The sequence below is a fragment of the Phodopus roborovskii genome, unplaced genomic scaffold, assembly GCF_943737965.1.
Source record: "Phodopus roborovskii unplaced genomic scaffold, PHOROB, whole genome shotgun sequence".
Classification (NCBI taxonomy): Eukaryota; Metazoa; Chordata; class Mammalia; order Rodentia; family Cricetidae; genus Phodopus; species Phodopus roborovskii.
In genome coordinates, this window is record NW_026125397.1 from 26,157,807 (window position 1) to 26,177,829 (window position 20,023).

At 44.1% G+C, this 20,023-nt stretch overlaps 1 protein-coding gene across 2 annotated transcripts in view; it reads right to left on the reverse strand.

The window, feature by feature from the left end:
- The window catches only part of Crybg1 (crystallin beta-gamma domain containing 1), a 104,315-nt gene that overhangs the window by 82,527 nt on the left and 1,765 nt on the right, over positions 1-20,023 (reverse strand). The window contains exon 1 of one of the 2 annotated variants that reach the window (XM_051175592.1): positions 13,822-13,992. The exons of the other annotated variant lie outside the window; for it this stretch is intronic. Coding sequence (XP_051031549.1) covers positions 13,822-13,980 — 159 coding nt within the window. The 5' untranslated portion in view covers positions 13,981-13,992. Of the gene's footprint in view, positions 1-13,821; positions 13,993-20,023 lie in introns of those variants that run through there. 2 annotated transcript variants of the gene reach the window in all.

Sequence of the window (20,023 nt, forward strand, 5' to 3'; positions counted from 1 at the left end):
TCTCAGGGGAAGAAGAAGAGATCCAAGCAGGCCCCAGAATCAGAGCCACTCTTCCTTCCATGCAAAGGAGACACTAAATCTATGTAATTTCTTTTTAAAAAGAAAATTACACTTATTTATTTTTATACTGTGAGTGTTTCGTCCACATGCATGAATGCGAACCGTGTGTGGTGTGTGCCTCAAGCCTACGGGTGCCGAGAGGCTTGAGGCTCCCTGGAACTAGTTGGGAGCCCCTGGTGTGGCTGCTGGGAATGGAACTTGGGTCCCCTGCAAGTGCAGTCAGTGCTCTTACCCACAGAGCCACCTCTCTTGCCCTCCAAATCCATTCTTAGTATCTCATTTCTGTTGTTGCTGCCACGAGTCAGGGTTTTACTATATAGCTCAGGCTGACCCCCAAACTTAGCCTATGGACCACCACGCCTGGGTTCGTTTTATAGTCTGAATGCAGCTGAAACTTCTGACTGAATTTAAGAAGTCAGGCATAGAGGAGCTGGCCTGTAATTCCAGCACTGAGAAGGCAGAGTCAAGGGGATTGCCACAAGTTGAAGGCCAGCCTGGGCGACATTGTAATAAGGCCTTGTCTTCAAAGCAGCAACAATAAAATACTGAATAAAAAGTAAAAGCATTGGGACTTTAAAGACCGATTAAACTTTGGAGGGCGTTTTTAATCTGCCTCAATATTGAGGGCACATGAAAAGGGAGAGACTGTAATTACCAAAGTTTGTATGTTGTTACGCACGCTACAGTGATTCCCGGCAGGCTGCTGACACATTTGACAGCGAGATGGCTTCTATTAAACGCACCTACACTGGGATGAGGGTGTAGCCCAGCAGTGGCGTCTTGCCTAGCTCCACCTCCAGTGCCACAAAAAGAACTAAGAGCATGCTGGCAAAGGGTATAAGACCACAGCTGACTGTCTGAACACAGAGTATTTTTTTTTTTTTTTAAACATCAGATCTTCAGATGACCATAGACATATTTCACAACACGGTCACATGCGTTTTCTTCAACCCTACAGCACTCAGCTCTGAGTCAGTGTAGCTGGGCAGACATAATCTTCACCTTCATTCCTGCTGAGTAAGCCACGCTCCCCTGATAGAGACGTACCCGTGCACCGCATTCCTCGGTGGACAAGGAAACCCATTTTATCTGAGTGCACACACAGGACAAGTTACTGCACAGTTAGTTATAGTGCAGGGGGTGACGACAGACCAAAGGGCTTTGAGAATTACACATCTTGAAAAAGTGTCTTTTGTCCCACCGAAATAAAAGGGTTAACATTTACATAGGTAAGAGAATCTAGGAGAGAAAAGGCATAGGAGCTCAGGGATGGCAGTCAGGGTCGCTGGAGTCCACGCTGCCAAAGCACACGACATGCCTTTCCTGCTCCTGGTTGCCTGGCCTCGTTCTTTTTAGGGTTCACTGTACTGTGCCTGCCACCTTTCTTTTGGCTGTCTCTCTCTTTCTTCTTTCTCGCTCAGGCATGAACTCAGCCAGTAAAAAGGTGTCAGGGACTGTTCACACTTGCTGGAGATGTCATCCTCTGCCAGCCAGATCTCCCTCCTTTCCAAAACTGTACACTGTTGTGAGTGTTCTCTCTCTCTCTCCCCCCTCCATTTATTTGTTTTGTGTGGTATCTGTGTGTGGGTGCAAATGAAGGGCCATGGGGTGTGTGTGTTGTATGAATGTGTTCATGAGGGTGTTAGTGAACATGTTTGTGCATGCATTTAGAGGCTGGAGGCTAATGTAAGTTGTCTGCCTTAATCGTCTTCTATCTCATTTTTGGAAACAGGCCCTCTTTCTGAACATGTAGATCATCCATTGGCTAGGCTGACTGGCTCCAGTCATCCATCTACCAGTGCTGGGGTTATAGGTGCCCACCACCACATCCAGCTTCTGCACAGGTTTTAGGGATCAGGACCTGTGCAGGCTGAGACATCTTCCCAGCCCCAAAAGTCCAATTCTAAAAGGTGAAAAGCAGGACTGGAGAGACTTCTCAGAAGTTAAGAGCACTGGTTGCTCTTCCAGAGGTTCTGAGTTCAATTCCCAGCAACCACATGGTGGCTCACAACCACCTGTAATGAGATTTGGTGCCCTCTTCTGGCATGCAGGCAAAATGCAGTATATATAATACCTATAAATCTGGAGTGGAGGGGGTGAGAAGTAGCAGTGGCTCATAAACCTAAAAATCCCACAGCTTCTAGTTGTTATTTTCTGATAAAATCTGCTCATTTATATGATTCTTGCATAGTTGCAAGTACAGCACAGACAACAAGAAAATAAAGGCCCGATCTCTGGAGATTCCATTATTCCAGAAACCGGAAAATAAGGGAATTTAAATCAAACATTTGTTCGGTTTTTCTCATGTGCCCTTTTAGGTGGCTAAACACTCGATGAGGGCAGGTTCTTCTAACAGAAAAGCCCCAGCTAATAAATGTGGGTTAGGAGATGGACCTAAGCCAGAGTCATTGGTAGCTGTAACACTACCTGGTAAGAACTTTGAAAGGGAGGCATCCAGAGGACCATGTTACTCTTCACATGAAAAGAATGAGAAACTGGTACGTGTTTCATGATACAGTGCACCAGTAATATCCTTCCCCGAATAGCTGCATCAAGGCTGCGCGTGAGTTTACTATTTGCCAGTGAATACCAGGCATGGAGGGAAAAAGCTAGAGGAACCCAGGATGGGGGACATTTCAAAAAGCCACAGATACAATTTTATCACCATACTAAAAACATTTATTGTTAAATTTTCCATGTTATCAAATACCCAGCCAGTGTTCTAATTTCTCCTATCATCTCAAATGTATTTCTACAATTGATTTGAGTCAAGGTTAGAGCCACATCTGTATCTGTACTTCTAATAGAGTTACAGGAATGCCTCTTTATTCTGTTCCTCAAAGTGCTCCAGCTTTGGCTGTTAAGGGTTTTGTTTTGCTTTTTTTTGTAGCCAGCTGCCTTTCTTTCTTATATACTCTCACTGTTATGTTTTTAGACATGAGTTTTACCGTTTTTTACTTCCTGCCACCATATGGTACTTCAGGTTCATCGTACATATTCTGTGCACTAGTCCAAAAGTAAGATGCTTTCCCAGGGAATGCTGGCTCATCTGCCAGCCAAGAGGTGTAGGTATGCTCATTGTCTCTAGGACCTCTCGGCTGACAAAGCAAGGAACTGTACGGGGAGCTAGAGATATGGCTCAGGCGTTGAGAGTCCCTGCTGCCCCTCCCAGAGCACCTGAGTTTAATTCCCAACGTTATGGCTTACAACCACCTTCAGCTCCAGCTCCAGAGGACTAAATGCCTCTGGTTTCTACAGGCACGGGCACTCACTTACGTACACTCAAAACTAAACAAATCTTTAAAAAAATCCAGCAAATAAAATGTATGGGTATACACTCCAATAACTTAATTACAAATAAATATCAACATGTGTGTGCACATCTATTTGTATCTATAGTACGTTAAAGACGAGTGCACATTGGTTTGTCCTTTTTAATTTTTGAAAAATTATTAGCACGTGTGTGTGTGTGTGTTATGTATGTTCCTGTATGCACCCATAGTGTGTCTCTCTGTGTGTGTATGTGTGTGTGTGTTTATGTGTACTATACCATATGTGTGGAGCTTACAAGGCAACTTTGTGGAGTTGGTCTTCTATTTCTATCTGTCTGTGGGTACTAGAAATTAAACCCAGGTCGCCAGGCTTCTGGCAGCCGGGTTTGGCTTTTAATTCTGTGTGTGTCTATGATGGGTTTGGGATGGGGTGTTGGTAATTGTCAAAACTGGATTATGTGTAAATGGAAGTGGGGTGTGGTGGCAGTTCATTATTTTATTACCTCTATTCTTGTGGGTGTTTTGAAGTTACTTTACAAAACATGAATATTAGTAAGACTAGAGCAAGGGGCTCAGTCAGCAAAGAGCTTGACATGCAAGCAGGAGTACCTGAGCTTAGATCTCCAGGACCAACATAAAAGGACATGTATGGGGGGAGGTGCCTGCAATCCCACTACTGGGAAGGTAAACACAGATCTTGGGGCTTGCTGGACAGCCAGTCTATCTGACCAAGATTCAGTCAGAATGTAAGGTGATGCCTGAATGAGGAAGACACTCAGTATCAACTCCTGGCTCCCACATGAAGACATGAATATATGTGTACACACAGAGAGATGTGTACATGCAGGTTTGGGGATGGCAACTCTGGCCCCATGACTCCAGTGAGCACTTTGAGCTAATGTCCAAGCAAATAACTAATTAATTAAGCATCAGCACCTGAAAAGGTACACGCTGACAAAAGAAATGACAGGTAACAAAAAGGAAACGTCTAGAAAAAAAAAAAAACTAATAAAAGGAGTATACAAGCGGTAATTTGCTATAATAGCAGATAGAATACGCACTTCAGGGCTAAGAGTGCAGCTCAGTTGATAAGGAAGTATGTGCTCAGAATGCACAGATCTGTGAGTTCACCCCCTAGTGAACATGCAGGCTCTCTCTCTCTCTCTCTCTCTCTCTCTCTCTCTCTCTCTCACACACACACACACACACACACATACAAAAACTCTCACACATACATACACACACGTACACACTCATACATACTTTCTCACACACACCCACACACTCTCGAATCTCTACCTGGTTGTTAGTGTTTAACCGATTTGGGAAGTAACTGCCAGCTAAAAGTCAGAAGTCTCCTAAGAGGACCCTTGTGAGGCGAGGTGGTCCAGAAACCAACCCCTAGGTGCTGCGTCACTCACTGGGTGTAGAACAGCTTCCGGGCTTATTTGAATAATTTATACAGAAGACTAAAATAGATCCTGTGGAACTGTGACTAGCAGAAACTAGGTAGCCTTCCCCTTCAGCAGTCCAGGCAACCACCATGAAATGCATGCAAAACCCCACATGGGGCGTGTGCATGTGCGTGTGGTGAGCTGAAGGGCTTCTAGAACTAGACTTGTCTGTTCTGAGCTTATAGAATTTATCAGAAATGTTCTGGAGAGGAATGCCAAGTTGCATGTTCAGCCCTCTCTGCAAAGAATAACGCGTGTTTTCCAGATGTAAGTAACAGTCTCAAAACGCTCAGGCGACATCTCTCTAAAGACCAGAAGTCACAGTATGTCCCTGATTCTCACTGAGGCGAGCCTTTTGTCACAGTCCCTCCTCTCCAGTTCCCACCAGGCCAAGCAGAAAGCAGTCTTTCATGCAGGAAACCACAGACTGGAGTTGAAATACATTGGGAGCACAACCTGTTTTGGAGTTATTCCCACTGGGCAGTCTAAAGCAGGAATGTAGCTAGACTCCCCAGTTCGGGAAACACATCTAGAACGAAGAATTCCAAGATTCTCTATTAAGCTTGGTGACTCGATACTCAGAGCCTGGGCATTGGTAACTTTTCTTTTCCTTGTTTGCAAAGCAGAAATAATGATAGCCAGCTCAGGGGCTCGAGTATGGGCTAATTAATGATTGCATGGTGCTAATTGTAAGCAGGCTTCATGGCTCCAGCAGGCAGCATGGCCTTGAGGAATGGTATGAATTAATTATATACTGTTAGAGCCCGGCACAGCTGCGTCAGTCAGTCACTGGGAGGGGGTGGTCTGAACATATCTGCACTCACTCCATTGAATGATTGCTTGCTGAACTTTGGGTTCCTGCTCTGCGCTCATCTTCATGAGTGGGTTCCGTGAGGGTAGGGTATGTCACCATAACATGTTTATCTGGCTGCTACTGAACTGGAGAGGAGAAGAGCAGGAAATGTCCCCAAGCAAACAAAGGGACCGTTGGAGTACTCAAGAGCGTCCTGGCACAGGTGACAGCCAGGATGTGGGGCTGAGGCACAGCCACCAAAGCTGTTGGTCACAAAACTGCTTCCTAACCCAAAAATGGCTTTTTGCTATGTAAGCTATCTATCTATGAGGGGAGATTAAAAAAATAGTTTGTTATATTTATTTTATGTACATCGGTGTTTTTAAAATAGTTTATTATTTTTATTTTATATATATTGGTGTTTTTTTTTTATTATTAATCTACTTTTTACATTCCAGGAAGATTTTTTTTTAATGTTGTCAATGGGGGGGGGGTAGTGGGTAAGAAAGGAACATAACAGGTCTTGGACTTAACTGAGGAACCTCACAGGACATTACTCCCAGCAATCGCCACCCTGTGCTGGAGAGGAGCAGTGTCCCTAATACCATGTCATACTGAAGGGAACAAGTCAAACTGTGTTTAGAAACTAACAAACTCCTAATGCCTGCTAAGTGTTAAGAGGTCCTTGGGAAGCCGGGCAGTGGTGGGGCATGACTTTATCCCAGCACTCGGGAGGCAGAGGCAGGGAGAACTCTGTGAGTTCAAGGCCAGCCTGGTCTACAGGGCAAGTTGCAGGACAGCTAGAGCTGTTACACAGAGAAACCCTGTTTCGAATGCCTCCCCCCCCCAAAAAAAAAGGTCTTTGGGAAGTAAAACAGTTAAGCAAATAAAAGGACCTGAACGAGTATGTTTTTCCTCAGCCAGAAAACTTCACTGAGCACTCTGTGTGCCAGGCACGGTGCTAGGACCGGGAACTGCGGTGAGCAAGAGTCAGAAATCCCTGCTTCCTGGTTTGTGTTGCAAGGGACGGAAGATAGACAAAGACAAACAGGAAACTATCACGTAGTGATTTGTACTCTGCGGACAACTCCTGTAGGCTGAGATGTCGGAGTGGCCTTCCTGCAGAGGTACCATTTAAAGGAAATGTGAAGGGTGAGTGGCAATCAGTTCCTGAAGATGCCCCAAGGTGTGTTCTAGGCCAAGCAAAGAGGGGCTGCTATATTATTTTCTTATCAAGAAAGAGTTCAGGTGGGATAAGGGGGTGAGTGTCTGGGGATGGGCAGTGAGGGAGGCAGGTGCACACACTGGGGTCACAAGGGGCTGAGAACCTGCGGGAGATAAGGGGTTCGACCTGGGACACAGGCAGAAGAAGGATGCCATGGGATTGCTACATAAAAAGATGGTCCCAGTTCCTCTGTGCAGAAAGGACAGTAAGGAGAGGACAAAAGGAAGGGACCAAATTGCTGCCCCAGCCACAGTCTTAGACCTGGGATGGCGACTTGCTTATTTTTTGGGAAACCCAACAACCAAGGAACACATGTTGTTTTTTGTCTCACAGGTCACATGTCTACTGCGAGAATAGAAGGACCCCACATTTCTGTAGGTTGGAACTTTTACATCCCATTGAGTAGCATGACGGTCATGGCTAAGCATCCCCTTTGGGGTCTAGACTATGAGTCCATGACCTTCTTTTCATCCTGGCCCTTCTGCAGCCATGAGTTTCCCGTCACCTCCAACCACACCTGCCACTGGTTATCAGGTGGTTATTGACAAATCATGCTCTTTTCAGACACCAATTTGCTCATTTTCCTACAAAGAAAAGTATCTCCAGCACGGATTTCTTCATGTTTCACTGCCAAGTTCTTAACTGACAAGTGTCTTTTACTCTACAAAATGATGGGCCATCACACTCAACACCCCAGTCTCCAGTAACACATCCTTTCCTCGTGCTGAAGCCTTTTTAATTCTGCCCCATCTCTTTTGTGCCCTTCTTGGCTTCTAAAACTGCCAGGTTTGTCCTAGCTTCTCCAAGAGCCTCCCCCAACTGTGTATGTGTGACTCCCTGACAGCTACTACCCACCCATTCTTGACTTCTCCATCATCCGGAGGACAAACCTCAGGCTCCGCTTCCAACAACGGGTCTTTAATTGTCTCACTTAAGTAGCATACATATTGCCATCAAAACTATTAACATATCATGCTGTACACAGAGACTATCTTCCTCAGATTTGAAGGTTCATTTGAAATATTTCTGTTTCCAAAGAGCTTTTCCCATGGGGTAGAAGACTTGGAGTAAGTACAGAGAAGTATGGCCACCTGCCTCTGGTCCCACGATCTTTAAGGACTCTACACATCATTCCTTTTGCCAAATCCAATAGCCTTATTTTACCTAGTCTTTTGAATTTCCTCTTTTTACATTTTTTTCTACTTGTTTCTGTTTGAGACTTAAGCATTCACTTGAAGCCCATGATCATTTATTTGAATGCTAGAGACAATCTCTGTGATTCTGTAAGCTACCTCTGAAGTTGCTACAAGTCTTCCATTCCATATGAAAAGTTCCTGGAAACAGAAATACTTCAAAGAACCTTCAGATTCGGGCAAGATGGTCTCTGTGTATAGCATGACACATTAATAGTTTTGATAATAAAATAGGTATTACTTACTCAAGTGAGATAGATAATTAAAGACATGTTGCTTCATATCTGTCCTGGTTAGATTTTGCTGACAAATAAATTTTGATGGTAATTTAGAAAATTTAATTAAGTAATTAATAACAGAAAAGAACCTTCAGCAGCTTCTCATTTGTTCTGAAAATATTCCAAATCTCTCTAGCTGGTTTTCAAGCGATTACTCCAAGCTCAGCATTCTCTAAAATGAACAGATGGGTTCCCACATGAGACAGGCTCCTTACAAAGACTCAAGTTTGTCACCACAAGCGTGTCACCAGCCTCTGAGTCTAAGCCTTTAGAATCATGTGTGTCCACCTTTGCTCATGTGATGCAAGCGATTTGTCACCCAGTGCCTTTATTTTGACCCTCTCAACAGCCTCTGGTACTGTTCAAACCCACAGTTTGGATGGCCACATGAGCAGTTTCTCAGAATCCCTCTTTTCAAAAGCTTTTTATTCCCTTTTACACAACTCTCCCGTCACACCAAGAAGACCAATGCCACTGTCTTTCCCACGTTTAATCTATTATAAAGTATTTTATTTTCTTAAGACCTCCCAACAAGTTCTCTGTCTGCATTTAGTAAATGGACCCCCACGCAACACTTGTGGGGGAAAAGAACTTCTATTCAGGTTCATATCTGTGACCTCTCTTCTGCCCAGAGACAGTCTCCATGGGCCAGCTTATTCTCTCATTCAACCAGGACCTTTGCCCCTGGTGCCTTTCCTAGATGCAGAGAACAAGGCGGTGTTAAATATAACCACTACAACGCCCCTCAGTTTTAAATCTTACACATTGGTCTGTCATTTCTCTCAGTCTTGGTTCAGGCTAAGCATCAGTAATCTAGATAATTCTTTATCTTTTGCCATTCCCTTCTTTTCTGTTGCATGAAGAAGCTCCCAAGATAACTCATCAAGTATTAAATGAATAAGGAAATACCATACATGCCAAGAAAGAGACAAGGGATAAGACACGACAGAAGGTTAGCAGTAAAACTGCAAGACAAAAGGAACTAGAGAGATGGCTCAATGATTAAAAGTAAACATTGCTCTTGCAGAGGACCTGGTTCAATTCCCAGCACCCATGCAGGGCAGTTCACAACCACCTGTAACTCCAGCTCTAGTGTATCCAACCCATTCTTCTGGTCTCTGAGGGCACTGCACTCATATGCACATACCCCTCTCCCAGACACACACACACGATTAAAATTAAAAATAGACAGGTATGGCACACACTTTTAATCACAGTATTTGGAAGGCAGAAGCAAGCAGGGATCTCTGTGAATTTAAAGCAAGCCCCGTCTGTGTAGGAAGCTCTCAGTCAGTCAGGACCACACAGTGAGACCCTATCACAACACAAATCAAAACCAAAATCCAAACCAATAATAATAATAATAATAACAACAACAAAAGCCCTCATAAGGGCTAGGGCCTGTGCTGTGGAATAATATTTTTGTATACTGTGAATATGTATTACTCTCATTGGTTAGTAAAGAGCTGACTGGCCAATAGCTGGGCAGATAGAGGTTGTGGACAAAAAGAGCTCTCGGGGAAGGAGGAGGGTAGAATCACCAGGAGACTTGGGTAGATGCAAGATGAACATGCCACACTGAAATAGTTATCACCATGTGGTAGAGTGTAGATAAGAAATATGGGTTAATTAAAGTTGTGAGAGCCAGTTAGTAATAAGCCCAAGCTTTTGGCGGAGAATTTATAATTAATATTAAGTCTCTGCATTTATTGGGGAGCTGGGGGTCCCAACAAAAGTCTCTGCCTCCAGGCATGTCAGTAGACTTGGGTGAATGCTGAGCACATGATGACTTTAATCGCTTACTTTACTTCAAGCACTCTGTCCTCTTGGATCCACCTAACCCTCTGGTTACTGTTCATACTCTGAAATTACACATAGCTCCATTTTCTACTTGGGATAGTGGCATCTGCATGTTTACTCACAACAGGGACAGGAAGCTTTCTTGAATGTAAACAATATTTATAAGAAGTAATAGGTAAGCTGAGTTTGTAATAGTAGAGCAAAAAAGATCTCTATGGATATGGTTGGGTTTAGGAAGTTAATGGTATCAATGAGGTAAAATTTCTCTTTTTATTTTAAATTTTTGTGCATCTATGTATTTATTTATAGAGGGAGTAGGCATTAGTTCTCTCCTTCCACTATGTGGATTTGAGGGAACAAACTCATCAGCAAACACCTTTACCGGATAAGCCTTCCCACAGGCTCCAAGCCTGTTTCTTTTCAAGAATATGAGAATAAGATGGACTGATAAAACTAGTTCATAAAATAAGGCACTAGAGGCAGAAGAATGTTATATATAATCTATTCTAGTTGTTTCCAAGAGTTTTTCTGGAACCTCTATATTTTATTCAAAAGAAATCTGCATAAATTCAGCCAAATGTCAAAATCAGACACAACGCGATGCCAGTGGTGGGGTCTCCAAGCCTTGAAGACAGGGGGCCTGATGAGGACAAGCCCACTTTCCTCTCCCATTCGGCTTCCCCTGCCTACCAAAGCCTGGGAGGCGTTACCACGTGACACCGAGGCACCATCTAACCAAAGCCTAAACACTCATTTTCAGAAGCCAAAGCCTGTGGGCTCAGGTCTTCGGCTGCAGTTGGTGCCATATTCCCACGAAATGGCCCAGGGAGTGAAGGCTCTTCCTGTGCAAGTCTGGTAACTTTGGGAGATTCCATCTCCCGAAAGTGAACAGGGAGAAGTCAGGGAGAGGAAGTGTTCAACGAAGTTGTCCTCTGAACCCCAAGGTGTGCCGTGGCACGTGAGTGTACACATGTATCACGCACAAATAAGTATGGGGAAATTACTAGAATGTTACAAAATTCCATGAGCAATGTCAGAGAAGACTCCAGAAACTCAGAGAACCTTTTCAAATAAGGTAGTGTTTAAACCGAACTTAAAGAGAAACACATATTTGGATTATTAAAACAAATTTAAAACAAAACAAAACTGGAAGATGGTTCCCCTGAAACATTTTTAGTTTACCATGTATATTGTAACTTTGTAAAGTATTTAAATATCCAATGTTTGTCGTTAACATGCACATTATGGTGAAACATTAATTCCAAAATTCTTAGAACTTTTTCTTTTCCCACGAGGACTGAGCCAGGGATTGAGGGCCATATGCATTCTGGGTGAGTGCTGGAACTCACTACAGCCCCTGCCTGTTTACTCATTCGTTTAGACACAGGGTCTCTAAGTTGAAGAGGATGGACTTGAACTCATTCTGAATTTTTGAACCTCCTGCCTCAGCTTATATTACAGGCTTGTGCTCCCAACCCTGGCTATAAATTAACTGTTTTTTTGTTTGTTTGTTTGTTTGTTTGTTTGTTTTTTCCTTTTGGACAATCCTGGAGCTCCCTATGTTGACCAGGCTGGTTTTGAACTCACAGAGATCCTCCTGCCTGCCCCTCCCAAATGCTGCTATTAGAGGTATGCATTGCCACTCCAGGCCTAGAAAGTTAACTCTTGAAGAAACACACTTGTCTTAGTTTTTAAGTTATTTTAGGCAATGACCATCAGAACACCTGAGGGCTCTGCCTTGAGTGGCATCATCATTAATGGGGAGATATTTTATAGTGAATGTTTTAATACTGATGACCTAAATATGCTCTACTTCTTTTACCTTAAGGTTAAGCAAACTTAGTCCCTCGACATTCAGGGCTCTCAGTAGGGTCACCTTGGAGCAGCATGTCCACCCTCGGCTCCCAAGCGCTCCACTCAGTGAGCTGGGCATAGGTTCTTGGACCTCAGTGTCCTGAGGTGACCCAGCTTGCCTGCAGTTACTCACAATCAAAAGCTCTCTCCTAATCATAAGTTGCCACCAAGTCACTGTGCATTTAAGTTAGTGCTACTGGGCCTGTCTGACAGCCACAAATTTGAATTCTCCCCGAAGTTCTTCTGGACATTTTCTTTCAAAATGCTGGTTGGAAACCATTAAAAACATCTCTAGAGAGTTGCCAACTAGCCAATAATTAGCAAAGACAATTAAGGTGGTGTTTAAAACGAAGAATCTTCAGATTTGAGGACCATCAGGCACAGGGGCAGGAAGAGGCACCTGGAGGCCACAACAGTAAAGCCAACAGTCGTGGGGATAAATAGTGACTAAGATCTGACATTCCCAGTATAGGACACATGTGAAAAGATGCTTTGAGACTGATGTGGTCAGAGAAGGGCCAACATCAAATGCTTTATTCTACTGAACTGTCATTCAACACTTAGACATTTTTTTCAAAAGTGTGTTTATATGTACATGTATGCAAAAACACACACATTTTAAAATAAACTACCTGTTTCTTTCAATTATGGGTTAGAACAGTAGTCTGACAGGGGAAAAAAATACATCAAAAGTTTATAGGACACGCTTTTTCCTAGAGCATATTACAAAACAAGGCTGACACACACTCATGCATTCCATCCAACAGCTTCAAAGTTCCCATGCACAGAACAAAGCAAATGTGTATATATATATATATATATATATATATATATATATATATATATATACTATTACAGGTGGAGAACAGGATGAATAAACATCAAAGCTAGCCTCTACACTTTACAGAGCAGTGCAGGTCCTACACACAGAGTAGGGATGATGGGGAAAGCCATCCAGGTTGAGAGCTAGAGCCATCTCTCCATCTTTCAGCTGGTGAAATGTGGTACACAGAAGGCAAATTTGGGCTGTGGGTTAGAATCTGAAAATAGAGGCAACAGCAGAGCTCTTGCCTCACACAAGCAAGCGCTGGGCTTGATCTCCAGCACTGCAAACAATAGAACCAGAATCTGAAAACGATGATCCACTTTTCTCAAATGCCACTCCTCAAGGCATCTTGATGTTTTTTTTTTTTTTTTTTTTTTTTTTTTTTTTTTGAGACAGGGTTTCCTGTATCCCTGGCTGGCCTCAAACTCACTATGCACCCAAAGATGACCTTGGAGTCCTGCCTCTATTGCAGTGTTGGGGTCATGGTCACAGGCATGGCCACTATGCCTGTTTTATGCAGAGCTGGGGATTGAACCCAGAATCTTGGGCATTTTAGGCAAGTGTTCTACCAACTGCTCTGTGTTCCCATTCCCCATTCTCCAAGCATGTTTATGGTTTACTATCATCTAGCCCCAGTAAGAACTTGGTACCCTGCAGATGAGCTGAACACAAAGGAAGACAGTTTTAGAAAAAATAGGAAGCAAGTTTCATCTGTACATTTTCAACACTCTATAAAGCTTCACACAGAGAGGGCTGAAGCTCAGAGAAGAATACCCCACAGTAAATGCACTTCGGCGGCATTTACTTCGCTAACAAAGCCATAGCCAATTAGAAGAAAAAAAATCAACACAAGGCAAGGGGAAGAGGGGGCAGAGAAGAAGAGGAGAATGCGTATTTTAATTGTACTGATCGGGATATTGACAAATGCAAGACTAAAATGTTTAGCGATCCACAACAGTAATAAATGCTGGTTCCCACTCACGTATTTCATATTTGAACACTCTTAAGGAGATACTGTAAACAAGGCGAAAAACCCAATGCCACAGAAGACTCAGTAAGAACTCACCTCAAGATCCCGGTCATGGTACCTGTTTCTGGAATTTTCACATCTATTCAGGGACTCCAGGCCCCTGTTTCGAGAGTCGATGCTTCTGCTACGATTGTTAGCACAGCCATTACACCTGCCACAGCCACAGCCACAGCCACAGCAAGTTCGACCCCCCATTGAGGTGCTGAAATGGGTCAGCCTTCAGATTTTCTCCAAGAGGGCTGAGGAAGCACCCCAGCCACATATGCAGCCGGGGGAGGTCAGACTAGGGGGGGGGGGCTCAGCTCTCGATCCCAAAGAGGGACTCCTGGTCAAAACAAATGCTCTGTTGAGATGAGGAGAGACCCTGTAACCATTCAAAAGAAGGCCATGCTCAACTGTGTCATCTCTCCAAATGAGAGATCCTCTCTCAGTAGCCTCAGGAAAACAAGTGAGCATCACTGGCCATGACGCCTCTTTATGGTAGGCATGATGTCATCACAGCTTTAATTTCCTCCCGTATTGCATTTGCTCGCAGGAATTCAGCTTGACATTTCAGGATGTCAGAACAATAATAGTAATTACCACTGTGCTGAGCTTTGCTTGCATTGTCCCTGTGGTTTTGGACCACTGATGATTCCTTACGGCAGATAATGCTGCTCAGGACCGTCACCGCTCTGTGCTCCCAAGAGGGGGAGGCCTGTCTCCCCTGAAGCTGCTTGCAGCATCCCAGAGGACCCCGCTTAAGTGTTTTCAGACCCCGAGTTCTAAGTCTGGGAAAGAAATGAACTTGAAGAGAGGGAGAGTGCAGAATGGGTCTCTGTAGCTCTTAAGCTTTCACGTCAACAATCGCAACTCCCACGACTGACTGCTCCTCACCTGCCTGACAGTCAGTCCCTCTAAGGATATGGAGTGGAAGGGAGGAGAAGGATGAGGGAGGGCAGTGGGGAGGAAGAGAAGGAGAGGAATGGGGAGGAAATGATGGCGTGGAAGATAAAAATTACTTCATACAAAAAAAACTTATCAAGGCTGGACATGGCGGTAATGCCTTTAAGCCCAGCATCCCAGGGGTAGAGGCAGGTTGATCTGTCAGGTTAGTCTGGACTAATAGCAAGTTCCTGGACAGCCGGGGCTACATAGAGAGACCCCGTCTCAAGAAAAGTAAATAACAAAAACTTTAGTCAGTGCTGAGCATCACGGATTGTCACAGCATCTCTCCACACAGACAAACCAGGGAAGACCCAACGAAAGAATAGGAAAAGAGAAGTCATGACAATTCATTGCAGAAGTATACAATGACCAAAAACAACAACAACAACAACAAAAAAAAAAAATCTCAGCCTCATTTATTCATTCTTTTTTTAAAAAATTGATTTACTTTTCTTTTTTTGAGACAGGTTCTCATTCTACAGCCCAGGTTGACCTGGAACTCAAAACAGTCCCCCTGCCTCAGCCTCCCAAGTGCTAGGATTACAGGATGAGTCACCACTTCTGACTTTTGACCTCGTTTAATTGAAGAATTGCGCATTTAAATAACACAATTATCAAGAGGCTGGCGAGATTTAAAAAGTTTGGTTGCACACATCATATGAAGAGGGGAAAAGACAGACAAATCGCTACTGGAACGTGAGCTGGTTAAGTTCTTTTTCTGTGGCCAGTCTGAGGATATATTCCAAAATACAAATGCTTTAAATTTAGCAATTCTACTTCTAAGAGAATTCAGCTCATAGAAGTAACTAACAAAAACAAAGCAAAACAAAAAGGTAAAAAGGAGAACACAGGAGAAACATGATAGTCTATCCATTATATCACACACGAAGAATACTACTTATCACAAAGGGCCTGCTGTTACAGGGTAGCTGTGAAAAGAATTACCAAGATTTCTTAGTTAAGAAAAAAGCAAGTTGTCAAGATCATTCTCAAGCTATGTAACAAGTTCCAGGTCAGACTAGACTACTACAGGTGACTGTCGGGGGTGAGGGGTGGAGAAAAGAGCGAAGAAGGCGGAGAATTGTATGTGCTACTTGAACTTTCTGTTAAAATTAGCCCACACAGAACCAATGGCTCATACAGTAAGCAGTAAGAGATACAAACCAGGCCAGTTGCCTGTCAAGGCAGAGAGAGCCTTAAACCTTTGTTTTGTATATTTCACCACAACTGGACATTTCTTTCACCACAAGAAAAAACAATTATTTAGGAGAGAAATATGCTACCATGTTGTTGAAGAAAAACCACGCCCTCTCACAGACAAAGCCTTCTAGCTTGGCAGAATACAGGAAATGGATTGGCTTACATATATTTATGTGTTTATTTATACATGTGTAAATAAACAACACCCACAATGGCTACTTCAAAGGAAGAGACAGCATGTACTTGAGAAGCAAAGAAAACAAACTCCTCTCTGAGCTTGCCTGGTGACCCTGACACCATCAGATAGAAAGCCTGAAATCATAATCAGTCTCTCGCTCTCAGATACTTAGTTTTTAGGAGAAAATCGACACAAGGGACCCCCACTGTTTGAAAGCCATCTATAGGTACCAAAGCAATAGCCTCTGGCACACAACTTGTGAAACTTGTGAGCCTTCCTGTGCCTGGGAAGACTGTGCTATCCAGCCGAGAGACGGGGAGATAAATGTCAGGGTACTAGGCCACCGGACAGACAGCGTGAGGATGGAGGAAGTGGTGGAGGCCCACACGTGGTGGCTGATCTGCATACACATGCGTTCAATGAGAGTTCTTGATCTTCTGTAAAAACCTAAACAAAAGCACGGTTCAAACTAGCACTGAAATGCTGCGTCCGTGACATCCTTGCCTCCTCCTGCGGACAGACTGACTACTTTCCAGCTGGGCAGGACTGTTATGACCCCGTCTGTGTCACCTCAAAGCGCCCGACAGAAGCAGCTCAGGGAGGGGGGGGTTTATCTTGCTCAGCCCATCGCGTGGGGGAATTCATGGTGGCAGGGGAACTGAGGATGCTGGTCGCACTGCAGTTACTGGGAGTCTTCCCGCATCATATAACCTAGAGAGTCCTTCACGGGCAACAGGGCCATCACGCAGAGCGGACAATCACTATAAACCATCAGAGGCCCTCAGAGTCTCCTGATGTAGCAAGGGGACATGATGACAGCCCAGTAAAGGCTGAATTCAGAGTACTCTTAAGGGAACTGGCCATACACAGAGAAGAATGAACAGTTTTCCTGGGCATTGGCCGCCGAGGAAGAGCTTGTCTACAAGTATATGAAAGTAGGGATTCTTGGGCATGGGAAGGTGGTGTCCAAAGGCAAGAGACTGGCCTATAAAGAACCCCTGGGACCAAGCAGAATATTCCAGACAATGCAGGCAAGACTGTCACAGCTTACAGAAAATAAGAGGGTCTGGGAAATCATGAATATACTCCTAAGTCTTAACTTCAATCACAACAATGTTTACGTTATTCCCCTTATTTTCACACAGCTCCAGGACAGAAATGCAAACTTATGCACCATCAAAGCTTGTGTCTCCTACCTGTTTATTTCCTACTCTACTCCAGCACAGCTAATTATTACTAGTGTGAGTTAATTAACTAGAGGCTTTGCATCACCCTATGTAGAACAGGCTAGTTTGGAACTTGGAATCCTCCTGTCTCAATCTCCCAAGTTCTGGAGTGTGCCTTCATACCCAGCATTGCTAGCGTTCAATGTATACTTCTCTATTCAATGCACTGATGAACAGATACATGTATGTTCTATCCTGCTGCCTTTTGTATAAGCTACAACATGCTGTTCACTCTGCTTCCTGTCTTAGACGTTTTGTTTTGTTTTGTGTTTATTTTTATTCCTTAGATCAATAGTGACTAAGCATAGAGACTCCTGCTGTGAAGACACCTTGAACTGAAAGGACCAGCTGAGATGAAGTACTTACACACCTAGGTGGTGTTTTGTTTTTGTTATTTTTTTTAGTAGTAGTGAGTGAACGTGGAGCCTCACTCATACTAGGCACAAACTCTAGAACTGAACTAAATCCCAGTCCCTTAAAGTACCTGTGCAAACAGGCCATGTCAGGGCATGTTAAAGAGAACTACACACAGCAAGAGCAGACTGGAGAGGGACGCAGAGGGACAAGGTATGTAGGTACTAGTGCACAGCAGTCTCTAGTCTCAATACCAAATGGCACAGAGTATCCAAAATAAAATCGCTGGTGCTGGAGAGACAGTTCAGTAGCTAAGGATTCTCGCTGCTATTTCAGAAGACTGGAGCCAGGTTTCCAGTACCCACATCATCAGGTGGCTTACAACCAACTATAACCCTGGATCCATGCAACCCTGTACCCTCTCTGGCCTCCTCAGGCACACAGACAGGTGGACATGCATGAACACACACGCACGCGCGCACACACACACACACACACTTAAAAAATGAAATTGTAATATGAAATGTAATGCAGGATCGAGATGTGCAGAAGAATGATGCTTTTAAGTCCTCTAAATAACCTTCACTGGTAAATGCCTCCATCTCAGCACTAGAGTTGGGTGTTGGCCTTCGGGATGTGGGAAAAATCACAGTTCTTAAAGATGAACTATTTTTAATAAAACTGGCAGCCAGAGTATCTTAAGACAGCACGGGATTCTAGTGATGATTCTGTCCTGTGTCTTGGGACAGCTTTCAGAGAGAGAGGCATGGCACTATTGCCTGTGGGATAGTGTAAGGCTGGGGTCTGGTCAAAGCTGGAGGCCTCTTAAGCACAGCATATTAATCTTCTGTATGGGATGAGGTTGAGGAATGGACACTCAATGAGAATGTTACCTTTGTAATTAAGAATCTTTATTTCCGTGTACACAAGCAGGTATAGTAAATGTCATCTTGTTTTGATGGAAAGACTCAATATAGTATTATTAGCAGCCTTAAGGAATGTTGTTGTAATACTTTAAAATTAGCAACAAGTAAATATAGTAATACAGATTGTGTGGATCCAATAAAACTGTGGATGATTTCTGTTTCTTGGGGAAATGCAAATCTCTTAGCTTTGCAAATTAAAACTGTAAACATTAGTTGGATAAAGAGATGTATCTGCTTGGGGGTCTTGGGAGAATCTATGCCTTCTCCATGGGAAGCAAGGCCATGGGTGGTCCTGGTGCAGGTGCCTCAGTAAATCTGAACTGCACAGAAAACAACTAGGTCTACTAGGGAGAGTGGATGAGACTTTTGGGAAGCATAATAGTACAGGGCATTTATTGTAGGTGAACCGCAAAGAATTTCCTTTTTTTTCCTCCATAGAGACTGACTCCAGGGCCTTAGATGTGCTAGACAATTGCTCTGCCACTGATAGACACCCTGGCCCTGACCTACACAGCATTTAAGTTGAATCAACTTAATTCCATCCAAAGTGATGGTCCTGGAGGAGGATCTGGTATCTCTGAGATACAGGTCCAATTGGACCTCTCAGCCATAGTCTCCAGAGATATGAAGTCAAATGCACATTGGTGGGCAAGAGCGAGGGGCTGTCAACACTTACTGAGTAGGCATGAGGGCTGGAGTTGGGACCCTGGGACCCATGTGAAGGCTGGATAGGCATGGCTGTCCACCTGTAATTCCAGCAGCACAGGGAAGGCTGAGACTCCCTTTGTCTAGTCCATCTAACCAGACTTGCCAAGTCAGTGAATCAAGGAAATTATGCACCAGGCATTCATGTACATACACACGCATATGGACACACATCACATGTGCATGAGAAAAAAAGCAACCACGTTGGTGATGATGAGAAAGGATATTGCACCCTCCTCTTGTTTTAGCCCTAATTAGGGTGATAAATAAGAGAACGAGAAAGATTATGAGAGCCACGGCTTAAGAATAAGAACGAAAAATGAGTTGGAGAGAGGCTGGGGGGCGGGGGGCGGGTAGAAAGGGGGAGCAGATCAACAATGGCGGAGAAAGAGACAGCAGCGGTATTTTGATCATCCCCCCGGGAAGAGCATCACACAGTGTAGGACACAGGTGGTATCTGGGCGACCCCATTCTAGGTGATGCCTGGGGACGGTGCGAAATCAATCCTTTCCTGACTGGGGCTCCGAGCTCCGATCTCTCCACCTTCCCTGTCTCCTCTCCCTGGTGGCCTGGGGTCTCTCTTGGGTAATGCCCAGGACCCCGAGTGAGTTTCTTGGCGGGGACATCCCAGAGCCTTCACCGCTCCTCCCCAGGGCGCTCGTCTATTGCTGTAATTGTTTCTACACAACACTTTTATTTCACGTGTGTGAATGCCCAGATGT